The sequence below is a fragment of the Anabrus simplex genome, chromosome 11, assembly GCF_040414725.1.
Source record: "Anabrus simplex isolate iqAnaSimp1 chromosome 11, ASM4041472v1, whole genome shotgun sequence".
Taxonomy (NCBI): Eukaryota; Metazoa; Arthropoda; class Insecta; order Orthoptera; family Tettigoniidae; genus Anabrus; species Anabrus simplex.
In genome coordinates, this window is record NC_090275.1 from 79,641,452 (window position 1) to 79,666,965 (window position 25,514).

Sequence of the window (25,514 nt, forward strand, 5' to 3'; positions counted from 1 at the left end):
TTCTCTCTAGCCAATTTAAAATTCTGTCTGGGTGAAAATTAACTAATTTGGTTTTGGTAGCTAAAAAAAAGTTAAGGCCACCTAATTTTTATAGTTTACAAAACACATAAGTGGAAGCAGGCTCATACTTAGCTTGATGGCTGCAGCCTTCACACAGTTCTCTTCCAAGTACAGTAACAAGTCTCTGGGGAAGCTGGCTTTTAGTTTTTACCCAAGTTCTCTTGGGAGCTGTTGAAATTACTAAATCACAGGAAATTGTGATGTCACTCCCAACCTCCTTAACTTTTCTCTGGGTGAATGAAGATGTTTATTTTTTTTTTTAAATTATTTATTAGGGCTTTTTTCTTTTTTCCAGTGGCAAAGTTTGGGCCCGTGGCCCTCTCTTACACTTAACCACATTCTACTCAGAATCTTTAATAAAGTACTAAGAGACTTAATATAGGCCTAGTTTTATTAAAATTACAAAAATTAATAGAAATGAAAACGAATTAAATAAATTACTAACTAAATTAATATAAAACTAACATTAAAAACTCTTCAAAATGACTAATCCTGTCAGCTGTCCTCAGCAGGTAGTCTCGGCAGGCAACCTTAAATCTTCACAAAGAGCTAGTTTCTCTGACCTGAGCTGGCAGGGAATTCCATAGTCTGGCACCGGTCACCACAAATGATCTATTAATTTTATGCGTGCGGTACACTGGAATAGAAAGAAAGGATCTCGAATGTGTATTTAAGTTGTGTAATGAGGATAGAAAGGTGAATTTAGAAGAAATATACAGTGGCTAATTTTCAGCTAACACTGTAAACACCATCGTTAACATGTATAGCTGCCATTTATCAGGCTTCAGCCATGAGAGAGCTGACAGTATGGAGTGATATGAACATCGTACCCGATATTGTAAATAAATCGCAGACAGGAATTCAGTGCTCGTTGAAGTTTAAGCGTTTCTTCTCTTGTCATGTCAACTAAAACTTCACAATAATCAACAATAGGAAGAACCATTGTCTGTATTAGTTTGACCTTTAGCTCAAATGGAAATACATCCCTCTGCTGCTTAACAAGCTGAAGCACTTCAAAAATCTTTTTACATATTTCTTTTGTGTGATCAGACCAATCAGTTGTTTCATTCATAATAATTTCATTATTTTTAACTGTTTTACTGTAGGGAATAATGTTACCATTCAGTAGGATAGGCAGGATTGCGACATTGTTTGAACAGCTCAGTAATTTTCGTGATCCAATTATGATTGCCTGAGTTTTTGTGGAGTTTAGTAAAAGAGAATTTTGTTGTGCATATATACTGAGTCGTCGGAGGTCATTGTTAATATCTTGTATTGTTTCATCTAAGTCTGAAATCTTGCAGTGTCGATAAATTTGTAGATCATCAGCATAGAGGTGATGTGTGTTATTTCCTATCACTGATAGTATGTCATTGATATAAATACAGAAAAGTAAAGGTCCTAGAATACTGCCCTGTGGGGTACCACTAAGTTTCATTTTTCAATTTAGAGGCCTTGTCGTTTACTGTTACACGCTGCTGACGGTTACTCAAATAAGAACTAAAAAACTTGAGCACAGTCAGGTCATAATTTAGCAGTTCCATTTTCTTTATCATAGTCTGAATTTCTATATTGTCAAAGGCGCTACTGAAGTCAAGAAGGATAAGTATAGTGAGCAGTCGTTTGTCCATAGCGTTTCTAATGTCTTCACTAACCTTCAAAAGTGCTGTTGCAGTACTGTGGCCCTTCTTAAATTCAGATTGCATAGGGTCCAGAAGAGCATTTTTATTTAGGTATTTAGCTATTTAGGTATTCCAGAACTTGCTCATATACTAAACGTTCAAAGACTTTAGAAAGCACAGGGAGTGTGGACACAGGACAATAGTCAGAGGGTGATTTTAGGTCTAAATTCTTAGGTACCGGTATAATATTGGCCGTTTTCCAGACCGTGGGGAAAGTTCCATTTAGTATGTGCGTCAGTATAGGCAGGACAGCACCCATAATCTTATGTATAAAAGTAATAGGAATATCTTTTTTTTTGGTAGGGGCTTTACGTCGCACCGACACAGATAGGTCTTATGGCGACGATGGGATAGGAAAGGCTTAGGAGTTGGAAGGAACCGGCCGTGGCCTTAATTAAGGTGCAGCCCCAGCATTTGCCTGGTGTGAAAATGGGAAACCACGGAAAACCATTTTCAGGGCTGCCGATAGTGGGATTCGAACCTACTATCTCCCGGATGCAAGCTCACAGCCGCGCGCCTCTACGCGCACGGCCAACTCGCCCGGTAATAGGAATATCATACACACCTACAGCCTTTGATTTAATCGAGTACAAAGCCTTTTTAACCTGGTTTTCTATGACACTGTGAAATGTGAATGGTGGATTGGCTGGAGGGGAGGCTGGTAAGTCTGTACTTAGGTTTGTATTTAGGTATTTTAAGGGAATAGGATAAATATATAAGGTTGTGGGTCGAAATGGATGGCACAGGGATTTGCCCATGGGTTATTACTTTACCTGGGTTGTTCATTACAATGCGATCGGGGGTGGGTGTGTGTGTGTGTGTGTGTGTGTGTGTGTGTGTGTGTGTGTGTGTGTGTGTGTGTGATATATATATTGATATGAACGGTTAGTTGCATACACGTGATTCATGGTTTGCAAATCTACTAATTGATAAAATTGTCATGGGTCATATTAAGTAGGTTAGAGTTAAAATCCCCCATAATGATTGTGTGTTCATAAATAGCCTGGAAGTCTAGTAAATACGTTTCTAATTCGGTCATATGTTACATGTTCTGTATATGACAGAAATCGTCACCTTTTGTCTGTTAATATTTACTTCAACGTACATGAATTCCGGCCTTGTTCGTACACCCTGGGAAGATGTACATATCACTCGGCTCGTTAGGTCATTTCTACAGCAATTCGCTGTCCTGCCTCCTCGCCTTCCATCCGATCAATCAAAACGTATTGGATTATATCGATCAGTATCAACCATGGAGGACGGAATGGAGTCACCCAGGTTTCAGAAATGCAAAGTATATGTACATTATTTTTCATTAGTATTGTTTGAATTTCGTTGTAATGCGCCAGAAGAGAAAGAGCATTTAGATGGGAACACGGCAGGCTGTGAGAACAGGGCGACAATGCTTGTTTCAACAGAGTACCTGCTGAGAAGGGAGAGCCCAGGAGGGAGGGATTATTAACCCAATGAGTGCTACGCCCGCCTATAGACGGGCTGACACGGCCGGTCCACCAGTGCTACGCCCGTCTATAGACGGTGCACAAGAATTTTAATTTATTTGAGTTTCCCGGTTCACTTTCGAGTGTGAATTTGATCTCTGACATGTTCTGCCATCTGTTGGGCATTATGTAGAACTAACTGATCAGAGATTATAGCTTCGGGAAGTAACTTGCAGAGCTTTTTGTAAACGTCTGTGGAGTTAGTCTGTGATGTAAACAAACATGGCGGAACTACAATTTAGTTGCTCTTGCAGCGATATTGTTTCAAATCACAGAATCTTTCAGTTACTAACCACAGCGGAAAATGATGATGGAGATGATCATTTTAAGGAATTGTTAAGCGATTTTGGAAGCGAGTGTGATAGAGAGAGTGCCCGAAATATTGTATGTGGGAGGGAAACGGAGCCTCCTTCTAAACGAAAGAAGAAAAACACGGCGAGTACAAAAGCTATTATATCACTAATTTCGTGGCGGACGGATTATTTTTCGTCACCAGAGATTCAGGTAACTGTGATAGGCTCTGTGGGCCAAGTAGTGTTTGATGACAACCTGAAAATCAATGATTTTTTTAGAAACTGGTGTGCCAGTGGAGTTGGTGCAGATAGTTGAACAAATCGGCTTCACAAACAACCAGTAGAAAATATTTAACTATCACCACATTCCAGTTTTGGAAAGTATTTTAAAAAATATCAACTTATATACTTCTATGAAGTTACATGTAATAGTTGCCTACACATTTTAGGAAAAAAATATTTTGGACTCTTTACTTTGTATAAAGATAACGCACGCATGGGCACATAAGTGCAATTTTGTTTTCTCTCAAAATAATATTGAACATAAGTGTAGGATTTTTCATTTGCATTTAGATTTATAAACAACTAACATTTATAAACATTTTAAGCTAATCACCCCACTGATAATCTAAAAATTGAGGCTTCTACAATTTTTTTAATATACGAATGGAAAAACTCAGCACTGAGGTACCAAACAGTCAATGGTAACTCAGCACTTAAAAGGTTAATACCGTCACTGCCAAGGTCAGGTCCAGGAGCACAATAACTGCCTAGCTGAATTCTGAGATTTCCAACAAGTAGATTATCAGATAATAATACATGCTGTTTAAAAGAAAGTAACTCACCTCAACTTCCTGGAGAATGAGACAGCTGACTATCACTTGCTGCCACTTACACACACATTCACACATTCTTAAGAACACTATAATAATAATAGTAGTAATAATAATGTGAAGGCACATCGCAACGGTTTCTTCACTCTGATAATCCACCTAGTCGCCTCAAGTGTGAATTCAGTTCACAGGGTGAATTAATCTGCAGCTTCTTTCCATCGTCTAGATGAACAATAATGTGGATATCCTGGGTTGAAACCCGGCGCATATCCCAGAAGTCCGGTGCTTTACTTAGTAGTTCCTTCCATGTGGACGTCAAGGATTCCGTGATGAGCAGTTTTGTACCTTTCAGAGCTCACTTGGCACGCCAGATATGGTGTCGTTCATGGTACCTGAGGAATTTAATTATAATAGGTCTATTCCCCACAGACACCACCTCAGCCGCCGCCCTCTTCATATGGCCCAGTGTGACACCGATCTATGCTGTCCATAGACAGTTAAATGTTCAGCTTTTTTTTTTTTTTTTTTTTTTTTTTTTTTCAAGGTTTCTAGCATAACAGCATAGGTGTCCTCGCTGGGTGTTTCTCTTACACCGTGAAGGAGGAGGCATTTCCTTCTACTGTATTGTTCTGCCTCATCAAGCTGAATATCCTGCCGATCTAGATGTTCTTGTAGCTGGCCTACCCCCTTCTTCATGTCGGTTAATTCCACAGATATAATTTCTCGGAAGTCCTGGAAGACTGATGCAAGGCTGTTAAGAGTGTCGCTGGGGTTGGCAGCACTTGTCGCACCAGCAGCCATGGCTTACTCCAAGCAAACTTGAAAATCGGACATACGTTTTTCAAACTTCGTCAGACATTCGTTCATGGCCTTCAGCGTCGTACCACTTCACTACTGTTCAGCCTGACAATTAAAATGATACACTGGCACACCCTTGTAATATAATATGATGCTTTACTTGCTGATATGACAGGTGAATTGTGGAGCTCGTTTACTTGTGCCGTGTAGCGTGCGCCATCTTTCTAACCAAAGATGTTACACATTTCATTGCTTTGGTGGACCACGGCAATCTTTCTGTAGACTTATTCTGACTTCTCTTTATAGATCTGATGAAATTGCTTCAGAATACATCAGAATTGATCATTACAAAAACATTTATTAAAGTGTTGATCTACATTATGTCATGGTGGTAAATCCTTATCTGTCTGTCGAATGGTGGCAACTGTACAGAAGACCAAAATATGCAAGACAAAATTGTTACCACAGTTATAATATTCCAGGTGGCAATAATGCAGAATCATTTCCATGGAAAACATAATAGCCTACTTAATTTCCTTCTGACAGCATTAAAAAAAAAGTTAATATTCTTAAGTTCATTGATATTTCTGTCTTATTGGATCCTTAGATAGTACCATCAGGGATTATGTGGTTTGCAAAAACCAGTGGCAGCACCAAAATGAAGCATACTAGGCAAGATGGAGAGTAAGGTAGTTAGTTTGCTATTGCTTTCCTCTAAGGGTCAGTATGACTGACCCTATGAGTAACACCTTTCATAACCTTCAGGTGCACAATTTGTGCTCCAAATGTCATTACTCAGTCCAGCCGTATCACAGCAGGTTCCATACAGTCACAGGTATAAATGAGACTGGGTCTTTGGTGGAAGCTACATTTTGCTTTGGCCTACACCACGAGGCAGATACAAAAATACAGCTTCCCTCAAGAAATGGTAACAGTCTACAAACAGCTATAAATTACTCTTGATTTTACAAGAAATTTAATGATTTATGTAGAGTTTGAGTGGCCAGGATTAAGGGGAAAAAAGGAAAAAAAGCATTGCTTGCTAAAACATCAGCTGTTTTGTGATAACCTGGCGTCTTGCATGTCAGAATAGGGAAACTCTACTGCATTTATTTAGTAAAAATAAATTGAATATTATCCAGAAACTACAATATGAATGAATGGATTAATTAATACTGTATAAAACAGGCCTTCAGGCTGAGCAGCGGTCGCTTGGCAGGCCAAGGCCTTTCATGGGCTGTTGTGCCATGCGGTTTGTTTGTTTGTTTGTTTTGTTTTTGTATAAAACAGGAAATTCTGTTGCAAATAGTACAAGTAGATCTCATGATTTGCCTTTGATATTTAATATACAAGAACATATGGCACCAATGTTTTCACAAATAGAACTTATGTCATGGTTGATGATTTGTATCTAATTCCATTTTTTTTTTTTTTTTTTTAAGTTTTGTAAATTCAGAACTGAGAAGTGTTAGTATTGAATTTACATATTAAAACTATCTTGAGATTTTCTGTTTGAGACATGTAAATTTAAATATTGGATTATAAATTAAAATTATTATCTGCAAGTAACATAAGGCTGCATACTCCAGTAAACTGTTATGAAATATTTATTACAATTTTTTTCTAATTTTTTTCCTTGATGGCTTGTATTGATACTTTTAAAGCTTTGTCAATGATTTTAGTCCTGTGGATTGTTTGAGATGTTTGTATCCCTTACCTAATATTTCACATTTATAGTACCTAGCTGTGGCACATATATATATGTAACTTGTTTTCCCTTCCCATCATCAATTTCAGCTTACAAACCGGAGCTCACCCCCAAGCCCATCATTCAAGGTAGAAACCACACGTGGATATTGTGGACTGCTCATATTTTGTTGCCCTAACTGCTTGCATACTCCACTGCTAACCCTTTGTGTGTTTATAGAAGTGTCAAACTGGAGAAGATCACTATCCAAAGAAACTTGTTTTCTTTGCAGATAGAATTTGATAAAAAGTATGAAGACTGTAGTACCTCGTCCTTGGATGTCTTTTCCCAAGACAGATGTAGTTTCTAAGTTTCAGTTTGGTTTTATAGTCACTTTACTGCAGTTACGTATTGACTAGTTACGTGGTTTATTTTGGTATTCTTTATTCGTTTGTTAATATGTCCAAACCATGTTTGTTTTTGTAAACTTTATCACTCAACATTTCCATCTTATCACTCTGGTGAAAAGTTCCCGGAGACTCCTCTATACATGTAAACTAGAGCCTGAATGTTGCTATAACCACTATTGCTACTATAAAAGGCAGCTTAATGCTTGATGTTGTTGAGTGCTACCATATGCCTGCAGAATGAATGGAGCAAGGGAACTTAGTGCCAACTTTGAAAGTGGCGTGAGTTATTAGTTGTCTCATCAGTAAGTAATCAGTCAGGACTGTTCTACCCTTCTTAAGTTGCTGAAATCAACTCTCAAGAATGTGACTAAGTAGAACGGGAAGACGCGACAACAAAAACAGAACTACAGCCATGTGGTCCACGTTTTGTTGACCAACAGGGATAGTCAAGCATTAAAGGAGTTGGTATTGGAAAATTGCTTGACATCGTGATACCATTGCCCCCAAATTATGCAGTGCTACTAATTGTGCAGGTAACACCATGTCTGTGTGCCGGGAGATACAAGGACTGGAGTTCAACCTCAGGCACCCACCCATAAACTGCACATTTCACTGGTGAATGCTAAGTGCCATGTTCGGTGGTGTAAAGATCTCTGCCACTTGTCTATTGACTACTGGAGACATGTAGTTTGGAGTTATGAATTGCACTCTACTACTTGGTATTCAGATGGCAGGGTTTAGTTGTGGCTAATTATACATGACACCTGTACAGTGCCCTTAGTTGAGGGTGGGGGTTGACTGAGTCTGTTTTTAGACTTTGAGAGCATTTCTCATAATGTTGTGGACACAGGGCTGCATTTTTTAGAATTGTATTTTGTTTTACAGGCGGCCCTCTTGTAAAGGGTTGCTCATTTAGACACAGCAGACACTGAATTTCAGGCATTAGAAGTTTTTTCAGTCTAGACCTTCAGCATACATTTTCTGTTCTTCATGAACTATAGGGACAATTGGATAGGGATAAGCACAGAAATTTTTTTGATGGTTGTAGCAAGCCCTTTCAAAACCCATCTGAAGATGTCTATTTTCCTGCTGAAGTACACACAAGATTCAGTAATTATGTACCTAACTCCAAAGAGGTCAATCACTTCAATAGGTCGTTCATACTGACATTTTCCTCATGTAGTTGGAGGTTGACTCATAAATTGCTTTCTTTTCTTCATTGACCTCGCTTGGTTGTCCACTGCCAGTTTCATTCCTGTGTAGGAGTAAGATTCATTATATCTATCAGTGGCAAAGATATCAGCATGCTTGTTGCTGCTATTCACTGCTATGCAGTGAACTTCTGTATGGACCTCAAATCTTGCTGGAAGGTGTTCTACTATTGTTTGTCTGACAATATGGTGACTGGTATTAAGCAATAGTGTTCCATGCTGACAGGATCCCAGGCCATATGAAAGGGTCTGTCCAATCCAGTGTCTGCTCTGGCTACCATCTAGAGATCTGTCCGCAATGACAGTGCTCCTGGCGAGCTGAACATATCCTTGGACACTCCTAGCACTAAAAACCATATGTTAAGTAAATGACTAAACAAATTCTGATAACAGCCAATGTCTGGTCTTTATCCGTTAATTGGCTGGAGTAAATTCCTCAAACATTTCCACACCTTTTCCTTTTTACTTCATAACACTCCAGCTTTTATACTCCTTCACTCTTATTTTTCGCAGACTGTTTTCCCAGATGTTATCTCCAGATTCTACCGTACTCAATCTGCTCTTCATACGAAAAATGCTCTGTAGAGTATATCCAGTGGAAAATTTTAAAGTCATGCCCAAAACAAAAGGATGTTTTATATATATATATAAAATTCAATCAGATGGAATGAATGTTGCAGTTTGACACTTCTATATGGAATCTTGCATTTTCTTTTTGTTATCTGTGTACTAATCTGTGAATGTTTTCGATATCCCCATAACTGTATCCATCCCTTATGTTAATCGTTGTTGCATTATGGATGTGTCATGTTTTAATTTTTGTAAGGATCTTGTTATATTTTGTTAGGGCTGTCTGATCAGGTAAGAAGAAAATTTTCATTGAAAAATGAATCTGGAGTAACTTCATGGAAATTTCCTCTTATACCATAATCAAGCCTTACTGTGCGCAATAAGTTGGGTATTTTTTTAGACTTGGAATTTCACATATTTCTAATGCACAAGTTTGTTGCAACTTTATACTTAAGACTTGTAAGAATGCTTCCAACTTGCTTGGGTTATAAGAACACATTGCTAAGTATTGGAATAGAACTGTAGTCCTTGACCTGGATTTCCATTCTGAAGCCTAGCCTCAGAAGAAGGCTAGGCAAACTAAAGAATAAAGAAGAATAAAGATACAGAAGTTTTTAAAAATATATCTTTAATAATTAGGATTCAGGGCTGGTTGAAAGTCATATAAGTACATTGTGTAATCACAATTTGTTTGCATGAGAACAGTATGTTGATGACAGTACATCAGCTGCAGTTTCTACTGTATTGTTGCTCCAAATTTGTTTTCCTAATGTACATTGTTCTGCATGAACATGTTCTATATTTACCAGTTGGTTCTAGCATGGATTGTTATACATGGCTTCAGTATTGACTACTTCAGCAGTTGTGTCCCTGCTTGTATTACTTTTAATCTGTATTGAAACTATCTCTGTTTTCATGCATATTGCTACAAAAAGGAGGAAATGTTATTTCATGTTGAATTTACTTTCCTTGTTATATTGGACTTGAGTTACTGATTTTTCTGTAAAGCTTAGGATGGATGCTTTGCTTGCTGATTGGCTGCCTGGCTTTCTTGTATGGCCAAGACAGTCCTTTTTTTTTTGTTCTTTCAAAGATTTTAAAAACAGCTCTCGTCACAGTTTTAAAACTTCAGTGTGTGTTAAATGCAAGAAGAAATTACTCACCAAGGAAAATTTAAACTTCATAAAAATATTCTGTATTAACATGGTCTTATTGGACTCCTCTGTATGTGAAATTTTGTTTCTGGAAATTGTATTTGGATTCTGCATGAAATGTGTTGCATACGTACAGTATTTTACGAATATAGTTTACCTGCAACAACTATCATTAATTAATTATAAGCTATAAATTTCATTTTTGTTCTGTATTGAAGTTCAATTATAAGAATAAATTGACGATACAATATATCGAGTAAATGATATTACATAAGTCTTGGGACTAGTTTCAGCTGCTTGTTGGCCATCTTCAGCCAAATAAAAATGAAACGGATTATGTGATAACTAACATGTATGTATACCAGACAAAGACAATGTTCTAGGAATAATTATGACATTGAAATAAATATATATATATAACAAAAATTAAGGTTATGATCTTGTCACAATATGATGTCTAAGTTGACTTACGACCTCAGGCAAAGTGAATCTGGAAATGAAATGATAGCCACAATTAGGAATGAATAAATATACAGAAAAGAAATTAAAAAGGAGAAAAATTATTTGAGACTCACCTCTAATGTCTGATGTAGGACAAGCACTGACTTGCTGAAGGAAGCAGGCAAGAGATAATTTCCCCACAAGTACAGGCGCTATTTATTCTCTTAGTTTGTAATAGACATTTTTCTATATTATAATTGTAGCATCTTAACTTAAGATTTTTTAAAGTGTAACTTATTATTTTCAGTGTTTTCCTTGTACGACTGGTTAGTAATAGGCATTTTTCTACGTTATAATTGTGGCATGTTGACTAAAGATGATTTGAAAGTGTAACATATTTTCAGTGTATTCCTTGTATGATTGGTTAATGATTCGGACTTTTGACCTTAAGGTTACCTACAGGCTGATGATGCCCTTAACAAGGGGCAAAACATGTTCCTAAGAAGTGTACATAGTATTATGTAAATTTCACCCACGTAGCACGTGGCATATATTGAATAGGTGGTACGATAGAATAAATTATTTTGTGATAATTTGCTTATGGAAGCAGGCAATGTAAAAAGGGAGTATATAGGGTGAAGAGGGGAGGGAGTAAAGAAGGTAGGGGTGGAAGAGAGGAGAGAAGGGTTGTCTTGTCAATTTATTCTTATATATCATTCATTAAGTTAAATTTAAGAAATTATGTTTTGTTTAATGCAATATACGTTTTTTTCGTAATTAATTCATACAGCCCGAAGGTTGGTTGGATCACCAACATCTCCACCATGGGTTGTCATAGATAGTCTACATGTCACTGAAGAGATGTACATCAGGAATTAAGTTGTGATGTAACTCTCGGTTGCTTTCCTCGAGCAAGAAGGTGCTATTAGATAAATCTGCCTAGCTTACTGAAAATACCACACCGCAACTGACCTTACAAGGATCACTTTCATACCATTCATCCCAGGGACTAGCTTCTTGAGGAATTATGTTACTACCTCAGTCATTTTCATATTGTTGTAGCTAAAGATTAGACTGAGATAGATCTAGAAAAGCAACAAACTTGCTCAAGTCATTTTCACAATATGCAATTAGATACGCATTGCTGTAGTCACCTTGAATATTATGATGACTTATCTTGATGTCCAGTGCATGTTTGTAATATCAGTACTGTTTATTTTGTCACATACTGTACTACGAGTCAAGTCATTGCCATTTATTTCCCTTTTAGATAAGTGAACGGATCACAAACCGCTATTTGTCGTGTGGAAGCTGTGCAGGCATAGTGTGTATTTACAACAACAGATGGCTCTGTGATTGCTGGTAGTAGCACATATAGCCCTGTGAAATCAGTTGTGTGGCAAGCGTCGTGCAAGATGGAAGTAACCCGTGTTGAGCACCGCGCATACATCAAAGTAGCCATTCTCCGGGAGAGAAATGCGAGAGAATGGCACAGTGAATTGTGGAAGCCCTTGGGAATAATGCCCTCCCATACCACACGGTAGAATGGTGGGTAGGAAAGTTTCAGTAAGTATGTGTGGTAACCGGTGCATTTCTCGATGCCAGTTGCTCTCTCTAACTCCAGTAGCATCCATCGTCTGTCTTCCTCCAGGAGCTGCTCGATGATGGCACATGCCACGTCAGTCCGCACACTGACAGGTCATCCCGAGTGTTGCTAATCACCGGTTGCCACACGTCCTTACTGAAACTTTCCTACGCACCATGCTACTGTGTGGGAGGTCATTATTCCCAAGGGCTTCACCAATTCACTGTGTCATTCTCTCGCATTTCCCTCCCGGAGAATGGCTACTTTGATGTATTACTTTGATTACTGTTTGTGACATGGGCTGTTCTTTGTCATGATTTCCTTGCCTTAAGTTTCCCTTGTAAGGAAAAATGCTTTTCAGTTTTATGTTTATCTGTTGTATTTGAGTTCTTAATAATTAGTAGTTGAGAATACTGAATGAAAAATATTATTACTAAATTTCTCTGTATTGGAAAATTTTACTTGCCTGAAGTGCATTTTTTAATACCATATATTATTCTTTGGCCCTTCCTATTTTCATAGTATTGCTGTTTTGGAAGGGTTAGTTTCTAATAAAAGTTTGTGACAATGAATAGTTTGCCTTGTCAAATAGAAAGTTTTAAGTTTTATTAACTAAAAGGGTATTTGTTAAGCGTTTCTTGTGGTACGTTGATAAATTTGCTGCAGAATACCTTCATGTAATTGAGTGATTGTATTTAATTTATGCAAATTAATTATTGCTAGTTGATCTACTACTTGTCACCAGATGAGGGTAATTGAAATCTGTCTACTTCTCTTGAATATTTGTTTTGGGATCTGAAGATAATAAGACAGCTTGTTAACATGAACAGTGAATGTGCGTGGCATCGAAGATACTTTAATGTTCAACTTCATTGATTGAGGCTGTCCAGTTTGTGAACTGCATCTGTGTTTAGGAAGGATTAACACCCATCCTCTTGACAAAAGGCAACCATCCCCCTCTCTTGAAAATACAGGGATGTGACAGATTCTTTGCAAACTATGAAAATTGCATAGATTTTTATGGTTTACTGTTATTACATTTATTTCATAGACTTAATAAGACTTAATAATTGTACATGAGTAGGAAACTTGAAATTGTGTCAGCCATCACATAATCTGTAGCTCTTTCAGCTAATGAATGGCCTAGAACCACAAAACTTCTGCCCAGCCAGATGTCCTGCAGGATTCTTATATCATTTGCTCTGAACGTCTCTCTCAGCCTTACTTTTTTCTAGCTTTCATGACTAGATTCTCAGCCATACTGAAAACTTGTTCTTAAGAGACTGTTAAATCTATCCCAGTTCTCACTCAGATTTAAATCCTGGAAAAAGCTGAGAATCAAATCCAGATTTTCCAGGAAGGCTGATAAAACAATCGAACCCCATGGTACTACAGTCCTTAAAAGCCTGGGTTACCAAGCAACGGCTGCTAAGCCCGAAGGCCTGCAGGTTGAGGCAATGCATGGTCAGTGCTATGATTTCTCTCTGCCCCTGTTGATGGGTGTCTAGAGGAGCACCACTCTCACGTTAGATAGCTCCTCATTTGTTCTCGCTTAGGTTGTGAGCGACCTTGAACCAGCCCTCAGATCCAGGTAAGAATTCCTGATCTGATCAGGAATCGAACCTGGGGCTTCCAGGTGAGGCAGACTTGTTACCCCTACACTGTGGAAACTTGCACCCTTATATCACAGTGCCACATCAGTTCTGGCATTTGGTTCGAAAAATTTACACTTTTTTACCTTACATATAAATTTATCAATAATTTGTGTTTAATTATTTGTAATAGGGGCATCTTTTAATGTATATTTTCTTTCCTTGATTTTCCTACATGTATGCTTGAATAGCAAGGATAATTTTGTCATAATCAGGGATGTAATTTTGGAAATTAATTCATAATATGTGACAAAGAAAGGGATGAATTTGCAAGCAGAAAGTAAAGATATTTTGTATGGAGTGGTCTCTTTTGTAGACATACTAGTTTTCAAAGTTTAGATTATGAAAGACTTGAATGTGCGCTAGATTAAGTTTTGAAATTGACAAGTCAGATGTGTACTTGTCATTCATAAAAATTGACTGAAGATGATTGTTGCAGGCTCGTGTTATTTTGCAGGCTTTTGTTATTTATCTGGAATATTTTAAAGAACAAGTTGCAAGTGATAAATTAACACAATACAGGACGCATATTAATGTATTGTTTGTATTATAGATTGAAGATAAGGCCAGTATCATTCCACTGGTAGCAGGATTGCGTCGTGAGGTCCAGAGTTTGATCGCTGAGGTAAGTGGCTTTGATATTAATGTATTTCAAGGTAATCATATTGTTTGAAGTTTGTCCCTTTCTTTTAAAACACATTTTATTTTTGAGTATTTAATATCTCTAGGAAGCTGGTCGGCAAGGAACTGTTTAAATTGTTGTGTAGAAATTAGTGTTAACTTTTATCATCCAAATGTATGTATAAATTGTATTACTAATTATATCAATGATGACACATTGTTAAAGATGAATAGTCTTGTGTAGCTATTGTTACTTGGATCATTTTGTTAATTTTATCAGAGTTTAAAGGAGCATGAAAGTGGAGATGGAAAAACTAGAAAGAAATACTGAAGTAGGAATGAATTGATAATCTCTCATGTGCGTCGTTATACTCATGACTGAGCATCGTGACCCAAGGAATTCTTTTATCTTCCCATAAGTTGATGCCATTCTGTACGAACTTGCATAATATTCATTGAATAAGACATCCTAGAAAACCAGTATATGCCATCAAAATAATTGGTGAAAGTTGATTAGAATACTTGGTCTATAAGGGGTAGTCAAATAAAAATGGGTCACCTGCCAAAAAATATAGTAGAACATTTCGTTTCTCAAAAGTAATCAACAGAACTGGTAAGACATTTATCCCACTGGATTATGAGGGGGTTAGTCCCATTCTTGTGGGCTGTCGTAGCAGGAACCACGTTTGTAACCATTCGCATACTTTGTTGTCCGATGCAAACAGGTGTCCACGAATGTCTTTCTTCAGCTCAGAAACTGAGGTGCGCCATGAAGTGAGAATGCCCGGTCATGCTATTAAACAGCATTATCGTTTTGTGACAATGTCCTCTCCTGCACTCACAGTGCCTACTCTGTTAGGAATACACTTCAGAGATTTAGGCAGGAAGCTCAACAACAACCTCCTCACAGCCCAGATCTCTCCCCATGCGATTTTCACACCTTTGGGAAGCTGAAGAGAGAGATTCATGGACATCAGTTCGCATTGGAAGATGACTTGCATGCCTGGGTATCGGCGTGGTTCCATCGACAGCTTACCAGCTTTTTCAGAATGGAATTGACTGTCTTACTAGTAATTTTTTTTGGCAGGCGACAAGTTTTCATTTTGACTGTTTCGTATACAGGGTGGTCAGAGACAACATGAACCGGGTATATGAATGTTCAAGGGTTGGTCATAATGATGAATAATTTGAAAAAATGATTAGATATCTCACACCGTTATAATTTTATCAGCTGCTGAAGTAGCAAATTGTATTGCTTTGCGGGCGTATTCAAATGGGGTTTGTGAGGCAGTGTTGCTAAATCTTAAAACCTGCTTGAGATTACCTATCAAAGAAAATAATTTCGCCAAGGTGGGGTGACCAACCGTCTGATATTTGCCGGGCGTGTCCTTTTTTTTATGCTTGTCCCCTGTCCAGCAGCATTTATTATTTGCTATTAAATGTCTGGCTTTTTGTATATGGTGTTCTTAGATATTCATTTTCCTTTTTTTGCAAAGCTATTTTTATTAGAATTTCCTCTCAGTCCATATTCTGGATACGCCTGTCAGAATACATAATTTACTCACTTGGTTTTTTGATGTGTATGAGCTCTGATTTCATCAGTGATGAAATCTTGCAATGCAATTGCAAGTTGCACCGGTTCATTCATGTTCTCCCTCCCTCCTTCCCATGGCTTTCAGGTGAAATAAGATGGGTATTCACCGAAGTGAGCCTGCATTGTTGCCAACACGGTAGGTTTCCCACTAAATGTAGTTATTTTTATTCTTCGTGAATGGCTAAAACTCAAAAGTGGGCTGTGGGAAATCTAGTTTTTTTGTTGGTTATGTCGATAAAATTTTTGATTTCTCATTCTGTAAATGAGGAATAATTATACAGCAAAACCTTGTTAAGACATTTCTGCAGGGGACAACAAAAGGAACGTGTTAAGCAAGGAAATGTACTGCTGAATATACAAATAAAAACTATCTAACAGGGATATTGAAGCACTAAATAAGATTTTCCTACATGAGGGCATTTTACTAAGTGTATTTGCAGGTACAGTGTATATTAAATCTACCATTTCCAAAGACGAGAGGAAAGTATTAAAAGGTCTGAAAAACACGAAAGAACAAATATGAAAATATTTTCTGCTGGGATTTGTAAAATAACAAGTCCATTAAAATTGTAAAAAACACTGAACAACAAATATGAAAACGTGCACAGGGGCCAATAAAAATTTCAAAATATTACTACAGATCACACTCTTTCTAAAACAGATGTTAGTTGACTCCTTTTATTTCAGAGCAGTGGATTATTAAAGATGCAGATGGGTTAAATGCCGTTTTATTCTATAAACTCAACTGCCTTGCTTTTGCGGACGATTTAGCATTACTTGCAAATACAATAGAAGAGGCTAAATTTCAAAATGAACAACTAGAAATTATAGCCCAAAAAATGGGATTACAAATATCATTTGGAAAAACAAAAATGATGCCAACTTTTAAAGTTGATTTACCAGTTATTCAACTGAACAGTAATAAAGAGATTAAAATTGTTCAGAAATTCAAATATCTTGGGAAATAACAACATGGAATACAAATGAAAAAAGCAATAGAACACAGAACAACTAAATTTAAACAAGCACAAAAACTTACCTGGCCAACCTATAAAAAAAATCTCTTGATAAACGCTAAGCTGAAACACTATAATTCCATAGTTAAACCAGAAGCAACGTATGCTAGTGAAACTTTATTCAAATTAAATGTAAAATCTACAACAGACAAATTACAGAAAACTGACAGAAGAATTCTTAGAACAATTATTAATGAAAAACACCAAGTTGATGGACAGTGGAGATTGTTGCCTAACAACATTGTCTATCATGAATGTGAATCAATAATATCTACAATGCGTAAAAGAAGAATTTCCTTTTTCTGTCACATATCAAGATTACCAGACACCAGGATATTGAAACAACTATTTGAGATTATTTCTTGAAAAATAAAATCAATAATAATTGGTTCAAAGAAGTTCAGGATGATTTGGAAGAATTGGGTATAACTTGGCAACAAATCAAAGACAGAAAAGAGAAGAGGATTTTGAAGAACAAAAGCATAAGTCTCAAACTAAAAACAGTTGAACAGAAACAATATACTATATCGGACACACAAAGGACTTCCAGGTCGGAGAGGATGAGAAAGTTCTGGTAGAAGAAAAGGAAGAAATTAACTCAAATGTATTGATTTAAGTGCTCCAATGTGGACGTAAAATATGTAAATAATAAATAAATGGGAGTTTTTTTCACCCTTAACCAGGTCAGTTGCTCTCTCTCTCTCAACTCTTCCTTCCCAGCTGCGTTCCTGCCTGAGAATGAACAACTAATTACCAAGATATGTTTTTTTTTTCTTATTTAAATGGATATTCTTAGTAGTTCAATTTTTCTCGGTGTATTGCCATAGAATATTTTTCTGTATTCCTTGTCTCATATTCATTTTAAAAGTCAATGAAAAATAAATGAATTTTCATTTAAATGTAGCATGGCATTCTTTGCAGGGTACGAAAGGAAATGGTATGCATTTAGGTTAATGTGATATTTGTCTCCCTTGTCAGTTGTTTTGAATTAAATATTTTGCATGTTTTGTGTAGTAATTGCACACTCATTCCTGATTTTGAACTACTAATATTTTTCTATTGCAGGGTATTGCGTTGGTTTGGGAGAGCTACAAGTTAGATCCCTATGTCCAGCGGTTGGCCGAGGTGGTGTTTGGGTTCCAAGAGAAAGTGGAGGATCTTCTCGTTGTTGAAGAGCAACTTGATGTTGATGTACGCTCAATTGAGACCTGTCCCTACTCAGCAAATACCTTTGCTGATATCCTCAGCAAGATTCAGCATGCAGTGGATGATTTAAGTCTCCGTCAGTACTCTAACTTGCACATATGGGTGACTCGTTTGGACGAGGAGGTAAGACATTTTTATGCGGACCTTTCTCACATTCTCCAGGAAATCCTACCTGAAGTCGCACATCAAGATTTTGCAGAATAGCAAAAAGTGAAGTGGGCTTAAATATTGATTTTTAGATTTCAACACAATTTGCTAGTTGATCCTTAAACTATATGATGGTACTACCAACAAAAATGGCATGGCTCTGGAAGGTCTCCTCTTTACAGACCATACACACTAATATTAGCAACTTAGTGTGGTTTCTTTCACTGGAGCCGCAGCTCAGACTGTTCAAGCACTGGCTTTCTGAACCCACGTTGGCAGGTTCGATTTAGGCTCAGTCCAGTGGTATTTGATTGTGCTCAAATATGTCAGCCTCATGTTGGCAGATTAACCGACATGTAAAAGAAATCTTGATGGACAATATTCTGGCACCTAGGCATCTCGAAAACCTTCAAAGTTTAATATATAATTTCCTGGTGACCTGCACATTTAGATCTCTATAAATGTTCCAGTAAGAAAAACAATTGGAATGCATAGGAAACAGTTTCAAAATAATTTGTGTGTTAAGAACATGTTGTTAGAATACATGTTAAGCAAGCTTCACAAAGTAGATTTTTTAAAGGTCAATCATACATTGGTGGAGGATAGAAAAAAGAATGGTAAGGTTGAATCCTAACTGCTGCTGTGGGGTAGAGAAAAGATGGGGAAAGAAGAGAAAGGAGAAATAGGAGTGATTTATCTTATTTTCAGTCCGGGTACATGGCTAATTGGTTAGCGGACTGACCTTTGGTCCAGAGGGTCCCGGGTTCGATTCCCGGCCGGGTCGGGGATTTTAACCGTAATTTGTTAATTCCATTGGCTCAGGGACTGGGTGTGTGTGTGCCGTCTTCATAATTAGAATTCTTTACAGGTAGGGCACCATCCTGATAGACGCGCAGGTCACCTATACGTCAGCTCGAACGACCTGCACCAGGTCTCCTCGGAGGGAACACGCCATCATCATTTGTTATTATAATAATAATTATTATTATTATTATTATTATTATTATTATTATTATTATTATTGTTATTGTTATTGTTATCTCATGTTCAGATTGGGTACTTACCTAGTACTGAATATTAACTGATGTCAATCATCAGGATCTCTCTGGTTGGAGGGGAGGGAAAAAGGGAAAATATTGAAAGATTTTTTTAACAGTGATACATTAATCGAACATATCAGACCTTAATGAAACCAAAGGGTGGCATATATAGCAAGTAGGTAGACTTGTCTGGTACAATAAAACTGTATAAGACATAAATTATTGGAAATTAATATTTTCTATAACTTCTGTTATTGATGGGACCACTAATAACATAGATATTTGAGAATTAAATTTTGGGACTTTCCTCTAAACTACCATTTCACCCAACATAAATAAAATTATTTGTAGCCTAGACTGTAGTGCTTTACTCCCTTTCTTTACATGCCAGTTTTGGTTACATTCTATTCAATAATTTTCTCATGATGTGTGTACATACATACACAGACAGAACTGACAGTAAATTATTAAAAATTGCATTTTCTTCTTACTGTGGACATGACTGATACTGAATTCTGAGCAATGTTCAGACCAAACTCTTTGTTATACATATAGATTTACCTTTGTCAAACGTATTAATATATTGTTAAGAAATAAGCTGTGCATATTAAGAATCTATAAGTAAGTACTTGTTTATTGTAGGTGGAGAGGAACCTTGCTGCTCGCCTTCAGGCTGGTATACAGGCCTGGACCAATACCCTCAATGGTACCAAGAAAGAGATAGACTTGAGTATGGACACAGATGCTCCAGCACAGCCTACCCATAAGCCTGGAGGGGACCCTCAGGTTTGTGCAGTCTACTTATATTGCATAATTATAGTTAAAGTTACTCGGGCATTTCCAAGGCCTGGGATATATTTCATGTTATTTATATGTGCAGTTTTATTTTTCTTATTCTTCTGCTTCATCTTCCATTTATACTGAAGCTTTCATGCCCTGTATTGATGAACATGATAATCTTTTGGGGATTTTACCATGTCAAAGAAAACAAAGAGAAATTTGAGTCTTTGTGATCTATTCCATAAGAATGCTGCATTATTGGGGGGGAATCAGGGCTGAAATCAATCTTCCTTCACAGCATGGACTGATGATATAAACACCAAAAGATTCTGATGAAAGATTAAGCGATGCCCTGCCGTCTTAAAGAAGCTACCCTGGAATAAGAGACCTTTTTAATAGATCGTGAAGCTTTTGGAAGGGCAAGATCTCTCAGGTAACTGAAAGACTACCCATGAGTATCTGGGAAGAACATGCCCTTGCTAGAAATCACTGGAGCCCAGTGATGAGATCAACACAGGATCATTATTGCCTATGGAGTGAAAGAATGACAGTTCATCTGGAGAAGTGTTTGTAGATCTGGATCTCAAGTAGGACTTAAACAGCAAGTTAGCTCAATGGTATGGGCTACAGAGGAAATTGTGGATTCAAGTCCCACCATCAGCAGCCTTTCTTTGGTTTCCTGTTTTCACACCAGGCAAATGCTGCACCATTACCTTCATTAAGGCCGTAAACACTTCTTTCTTTTCCTATCCCATTGTCTTTGACAACCTATCTGAGTTAGTTTAGTTTAGTAATGTTTTATTTTACCTGGCAAGATTAAGGCCTTCAGGCCTTCTCTTCCATCTAACCAGGAACTGAAATATACATATATTACTTGTATTACTTACAATAACTAGATCTAATACAAATTAAATTAATAATAATACAAGGATTGTGAGATTACATCAAGATGAAATAAATTAAGATTAAATTAAGATGAAATAAAGCAGGTATAATAAAAGGATACATTCTTAAAACTAATATCCTACATTTAAAAAAAAAAAAAAGATGCAGTACTTAAAATTTGATTTTAAAAACAAATCAGATAAGAATTTTAGACTCTCTACCAGGACATCCATAACAATAGAATGGTTGTGAGTAGCAGCATCAAGCTTACAGATGATCCTTACTGGTGCATAAAATGTCTCCAAAGTGCTTCCTTGAAAGTGTGAATAGTGCTTAACCCCCTGATTACCGTGAATGATTTATCGCAATGTTAAAATCACTAGAAAAGAATATTACTTTTGAAGAAATATTTTTTGTCACTAACTTTAACTTGGAGTGATTTTTATTATTGGCTATTTCTCTCTTTCTTGCAGATTGGCATCATGATTCATGAGGTACGCATTACAAACCAGATCATGTACTTGTATCCTAGTATCGAAGAGGCCCGTTTCCAGATCATGCAGCAATTATTTGCTTGGCAAGCTATAGTAACATCCCAGACCAGGCTTCAGAGCTCAAGGTACCAAGTTGGATTGGACAGACCCACATCGCAAACTTACCGCAACCTGCTCACGAAACTGCCTGGTGGAAGTGTAGTCTTGGAGTCTGCATATGATGCAATTGAAAACAAGATCAAAGAGGTATGATATTCTTTTATTTGATTTTGAGTATTCTGTAGCATTTTTTTTTTTTTTAAAGTATTTTTCTTTTGTGATATGTATTATGCAACTTTGGTATATTTACTTTCAGGTTCATAAGTATGTTGGCGAGTGGCTGAGATACCAGTCGCTTTGGGATCTGCAGTCTGACAATTTGTATGGCAGACTTGGGGAGGACATAAACCTATGGATGAAGTGCTTGAATGACATCAAGTGAGTGGATTTATATCAACTTTAACCATATCATGTTCTGTATGCATCTATGTATGAGGAGTGTTTACAATATGTTGTAAATCATCAAAATAAGAAACTCCAGAAAACTTAAAATTTAATTTTTGAATACATCCTTAAAATTTGAGATATACCGGTCGACTTGGCTGTGCGGTTAGGGGCGCGCAGCTGTGAGCTTGCATCCTGGAGATAGTGGGTTCGAATCCCACTGTCAGCAGCCCTGAAGATGGTTTTCTGTGGTTTCCCGTTTTCACACCAGGCAAATGCTGGGCTGTACCTTAAGGCCACGGCCGCTTCCTTCCCGTTCCTTGGTCTTTCCTATCCCATCATCGCCATAAGACCAATCTGTGTCAGTGCGAAGTAAAGCAAATTAAAAAAAAAAAAAAAAAAAAAAAAAGTACAACTGTGACATTGGGCATGGGAATGGTTTGTAGTATGAAATTTCTTTTGACCAATCAAGTTTATGACTCCTGGAGTTGGACACTTTGTCAGTAAATAATGTTGTGTAGTATTTGTTGTAGGTATAGCAAATTATTTTGAATTGTGTTTAAATATAAAACTAATCCTATTATTTTAGGTCAACATTTATAGCATTTCAAGCACTAATTTGTTTTTTGAAATGTGCCAAGGTGTCCTAGACTTCGAATAAAGTATAACGTTCAAACTTTTATGCTGTTGTCTATACTTTCAAAATAATATACTTTCATAGAAGGGCATACTGGATGGTCTGATCATTTGAGATTGGAAAGGAGTCTTTGCATATCGTTGTCTTTACTGGTTTCATTTTGTGACCACTCTCCTTCCCCCCTTTTTTTAAAAAGGAAAGTATGCCTTAAGACTACATTTGTCTGCGTTGTATTATTTAATATAAATCCTGCATCTTACACTACATGCACTCAGCTGATGAGATGAGCCATTACTGAGACGTGTTCACTTAATAGCATGCAGTGCTCCTATTGGTCAATTGCACTCCGGAAATAAACACAAACTTCTGTACAACTTTTTGCTGGGATTTAGTCCATTACAATGTCTTTAAAATGATAAGAAACACAGGAGGGCCAGTGGTGGTAGATTAATTTCTTTTTAAGAATTGGGATTTTGGTCACTTTGGAAACACTCCTTATATACACGGTATACTTGCAAACTCTACCTAGTGTAGATCGAGAGGGTGTCATATTACAACCGTGTTAAGTGTTACAGACTCCTGGAGAGATATATGAAACTGAAACTCATTTCAATTTATTTTAAATAGATCTCGAAAGAAAATATAAAACCTAATCTAAAACATTAAGTCCATTGCTCTTTTTTTATTTACACTTACCCAGTCTCTTGAATGCATCTAATTTCATTTTCGTAGTCACATTTTGGCTAAATGGTCAGCGTTCAGGCCTTTGGTTCAGAGGGTCTCTGGCTCGATTCCCGGTCGTGTCGGGGATTTTAATCGCGTCTAATTCTTTTGGCCCAGGGACTGAGAGTTTGTGTTTATCCCAATACTCCCCTTTTCAGACTACCAAACCCGACACACATGCAATGGTTGATACATCCCTGCAGCTACGGTTAATGTTGAGAAGGGTACCCGGCCGTAAATCATAATGATCATCATCATCATCATCATCATAAAACAGGGCCAAATCCACATGTACGACACATTTCTCACCCATGGCCCCTCAACTGTGTGTGTGTGTGTGTGGGGGGGGGGGGGAAGCGATAGAAGAAGAAGTCACATTGTTTTGTTTCCTCTTTTCCTCACTCTACATTTACATTGGTAATTCAACACTGCTCTCAACTTGAAGGCTTACCTCATAATGATTTACTTAGAAATTGCTAGTCCAATCCATAATAGAAAGTAAGTGGGAGAAATTTGTGCATATACTACATGCCATTCCCTATGATGGCTGGCACAAATAGAAAGGAATGCAATGATTGATGATTAATTCACACAAGATGTTCAAAAGTCGTACGTAGGAGTAGGTGGGATTTTCCCCTTACAATTCTAATGTTACCAGGAACATTGTTATGCATTACAGTATGTTTCAAAAGTTATTGCCCTTAGTCATACTGCTCGACGAGTGCAAGTACAGAAGTAAAGTAATGGGACTAATTTTACTTTTCTGCTATAAAAAAGAAACTGAATTTCTGCAGATGTCTAGTTTTATGAAGTCTCGAGTTGCTGAGATTCGAGACACGATTGCATTTACTTATCCTGTCTGAATGCTTTTTACATATTTATTCTTATGCTACGGTACTCTTCAGTCTTGGTTGTGGCTACAGTTGGTACATAATTAAATTAATTTAAGTTGCTTTCTTAGGATGATTCTTCTTAGTTTGATGGTGTAGTAATTGTTACATTTTTCTTTATAGGAAATCTCGCACGACATTTGACACTTCAGACACTCGTCGTGAATTTGGACCCATTGTGATAGATTATGCCAAGGTACAGAGTAAAGTGTCTCTTAAATATGACTCGTGGCATAAAGAGACTCTGAGCAAATTTGGTTCCCTGCTTGGCAATGAAATGGCTCAGTTCCACAGCCAAGTGTCCAAGGTATGATATATTTGTATTCTTTAAAAAATTCAAGAAATGAGCATTTGTACTTAATGTGTGTGGCTAATAGATGTTTAAACCTCTTAATATTTGGCCATGTGTTTTTGCCATCGGTCTACTAGAAATCAGTTATGTTAAATTGTTTGAGTTCTGTTTATATAGTACACAATAATTTTCTTTCTCCGAAAACCATACATAATACCAATAATGTAATTAGTTTGTGTTCCATTAGGCCTACATATATTTTTTAAAATATTATATTTTAACCTCTTTTCTCACTTGCTTGCACTCTATTAGTGAAATTGTCTTGTTCTAGTCTCGCAGCGAACTAGAACAACAGTCTATTGAAGCAGCCAGCACCTCTGATGCCGTGACATTCATTACATATGTGCAGTCTCTTAAGAGGAAAATGAAAGCATGGGAAAAACAGGTCAGTATTACTAGTATACCTTTCATGATTTGGTAGAGTAAACAATCGCTGGTAATTCTTTTTTTAATTTACACTTGTGATGGTTGTGATATATTTTTTTTTTTTTGGAAAGAAAAGTTCTAAATTTGTGTGCATCTTATTAACACACTCATTTTTAAAAAATAATATCGGAAGTGTGATATTTTGCATTAAGGAGATGATGATGATGATGATGATGATAATACATATATACAGTAGAAGTCCGCTATAACGAGTATGATATATAATGAGAACCCTGTTATAACGATGATTTTTGTCCATCCCTTCAAAATTCCTATGTTAAACTGTGTATTATCCTTCGGTTACAGCGAGAGCCCTATCACTAACGATTCCGTTATTACGAGCGA

At 37.0% G+C, this 25,514-nt stretch overlaps 1 protein-coding gene across 2 annotated transcripts in view; it reads left to right on the top strand.

Moving 5' to 3' along the window:
- Window positions 1-25,514, top strand: part of Dhc64C (dynein heavy chain, cytoplasmic) — a 353,617-nt gene that overhangs the window by 79,796 nt on the left and 248,307 nt on the right. For both annotated transcript variants that reach the window (XM_067155359.2, XM_067155358.2), the window contains exons 13-19: window positions 14,429-14,500; window positions 18,172-18,435; window positions 20,142-20,285; window positions 21,638-21,904; window positions 22,014-22,135; window positions 24,515-24,698; window positions 25,015-25,128. In XM_067155359.2, coding sequence (XP_067011460.2) covers window positions 14,429-14,500; window positions 18,172-18,435; window positions 20,142-20,285; window positions 21,638-21,904; window positions 22,014-22,135; window positions 24,515-24,698; window positions 25,015-25,128 — 1,167 coding nt within the window. The remainder of the gene's footprint in view (window positions 1-14,428; window positions 14,501-18,171; window positions 18,436-20,141; window positions 20,286-21,637; window positions 21,905-22,013; window positions 22,136-24,514; window positions 24,699-25,014; window positions 25,129-25,514) is intronic.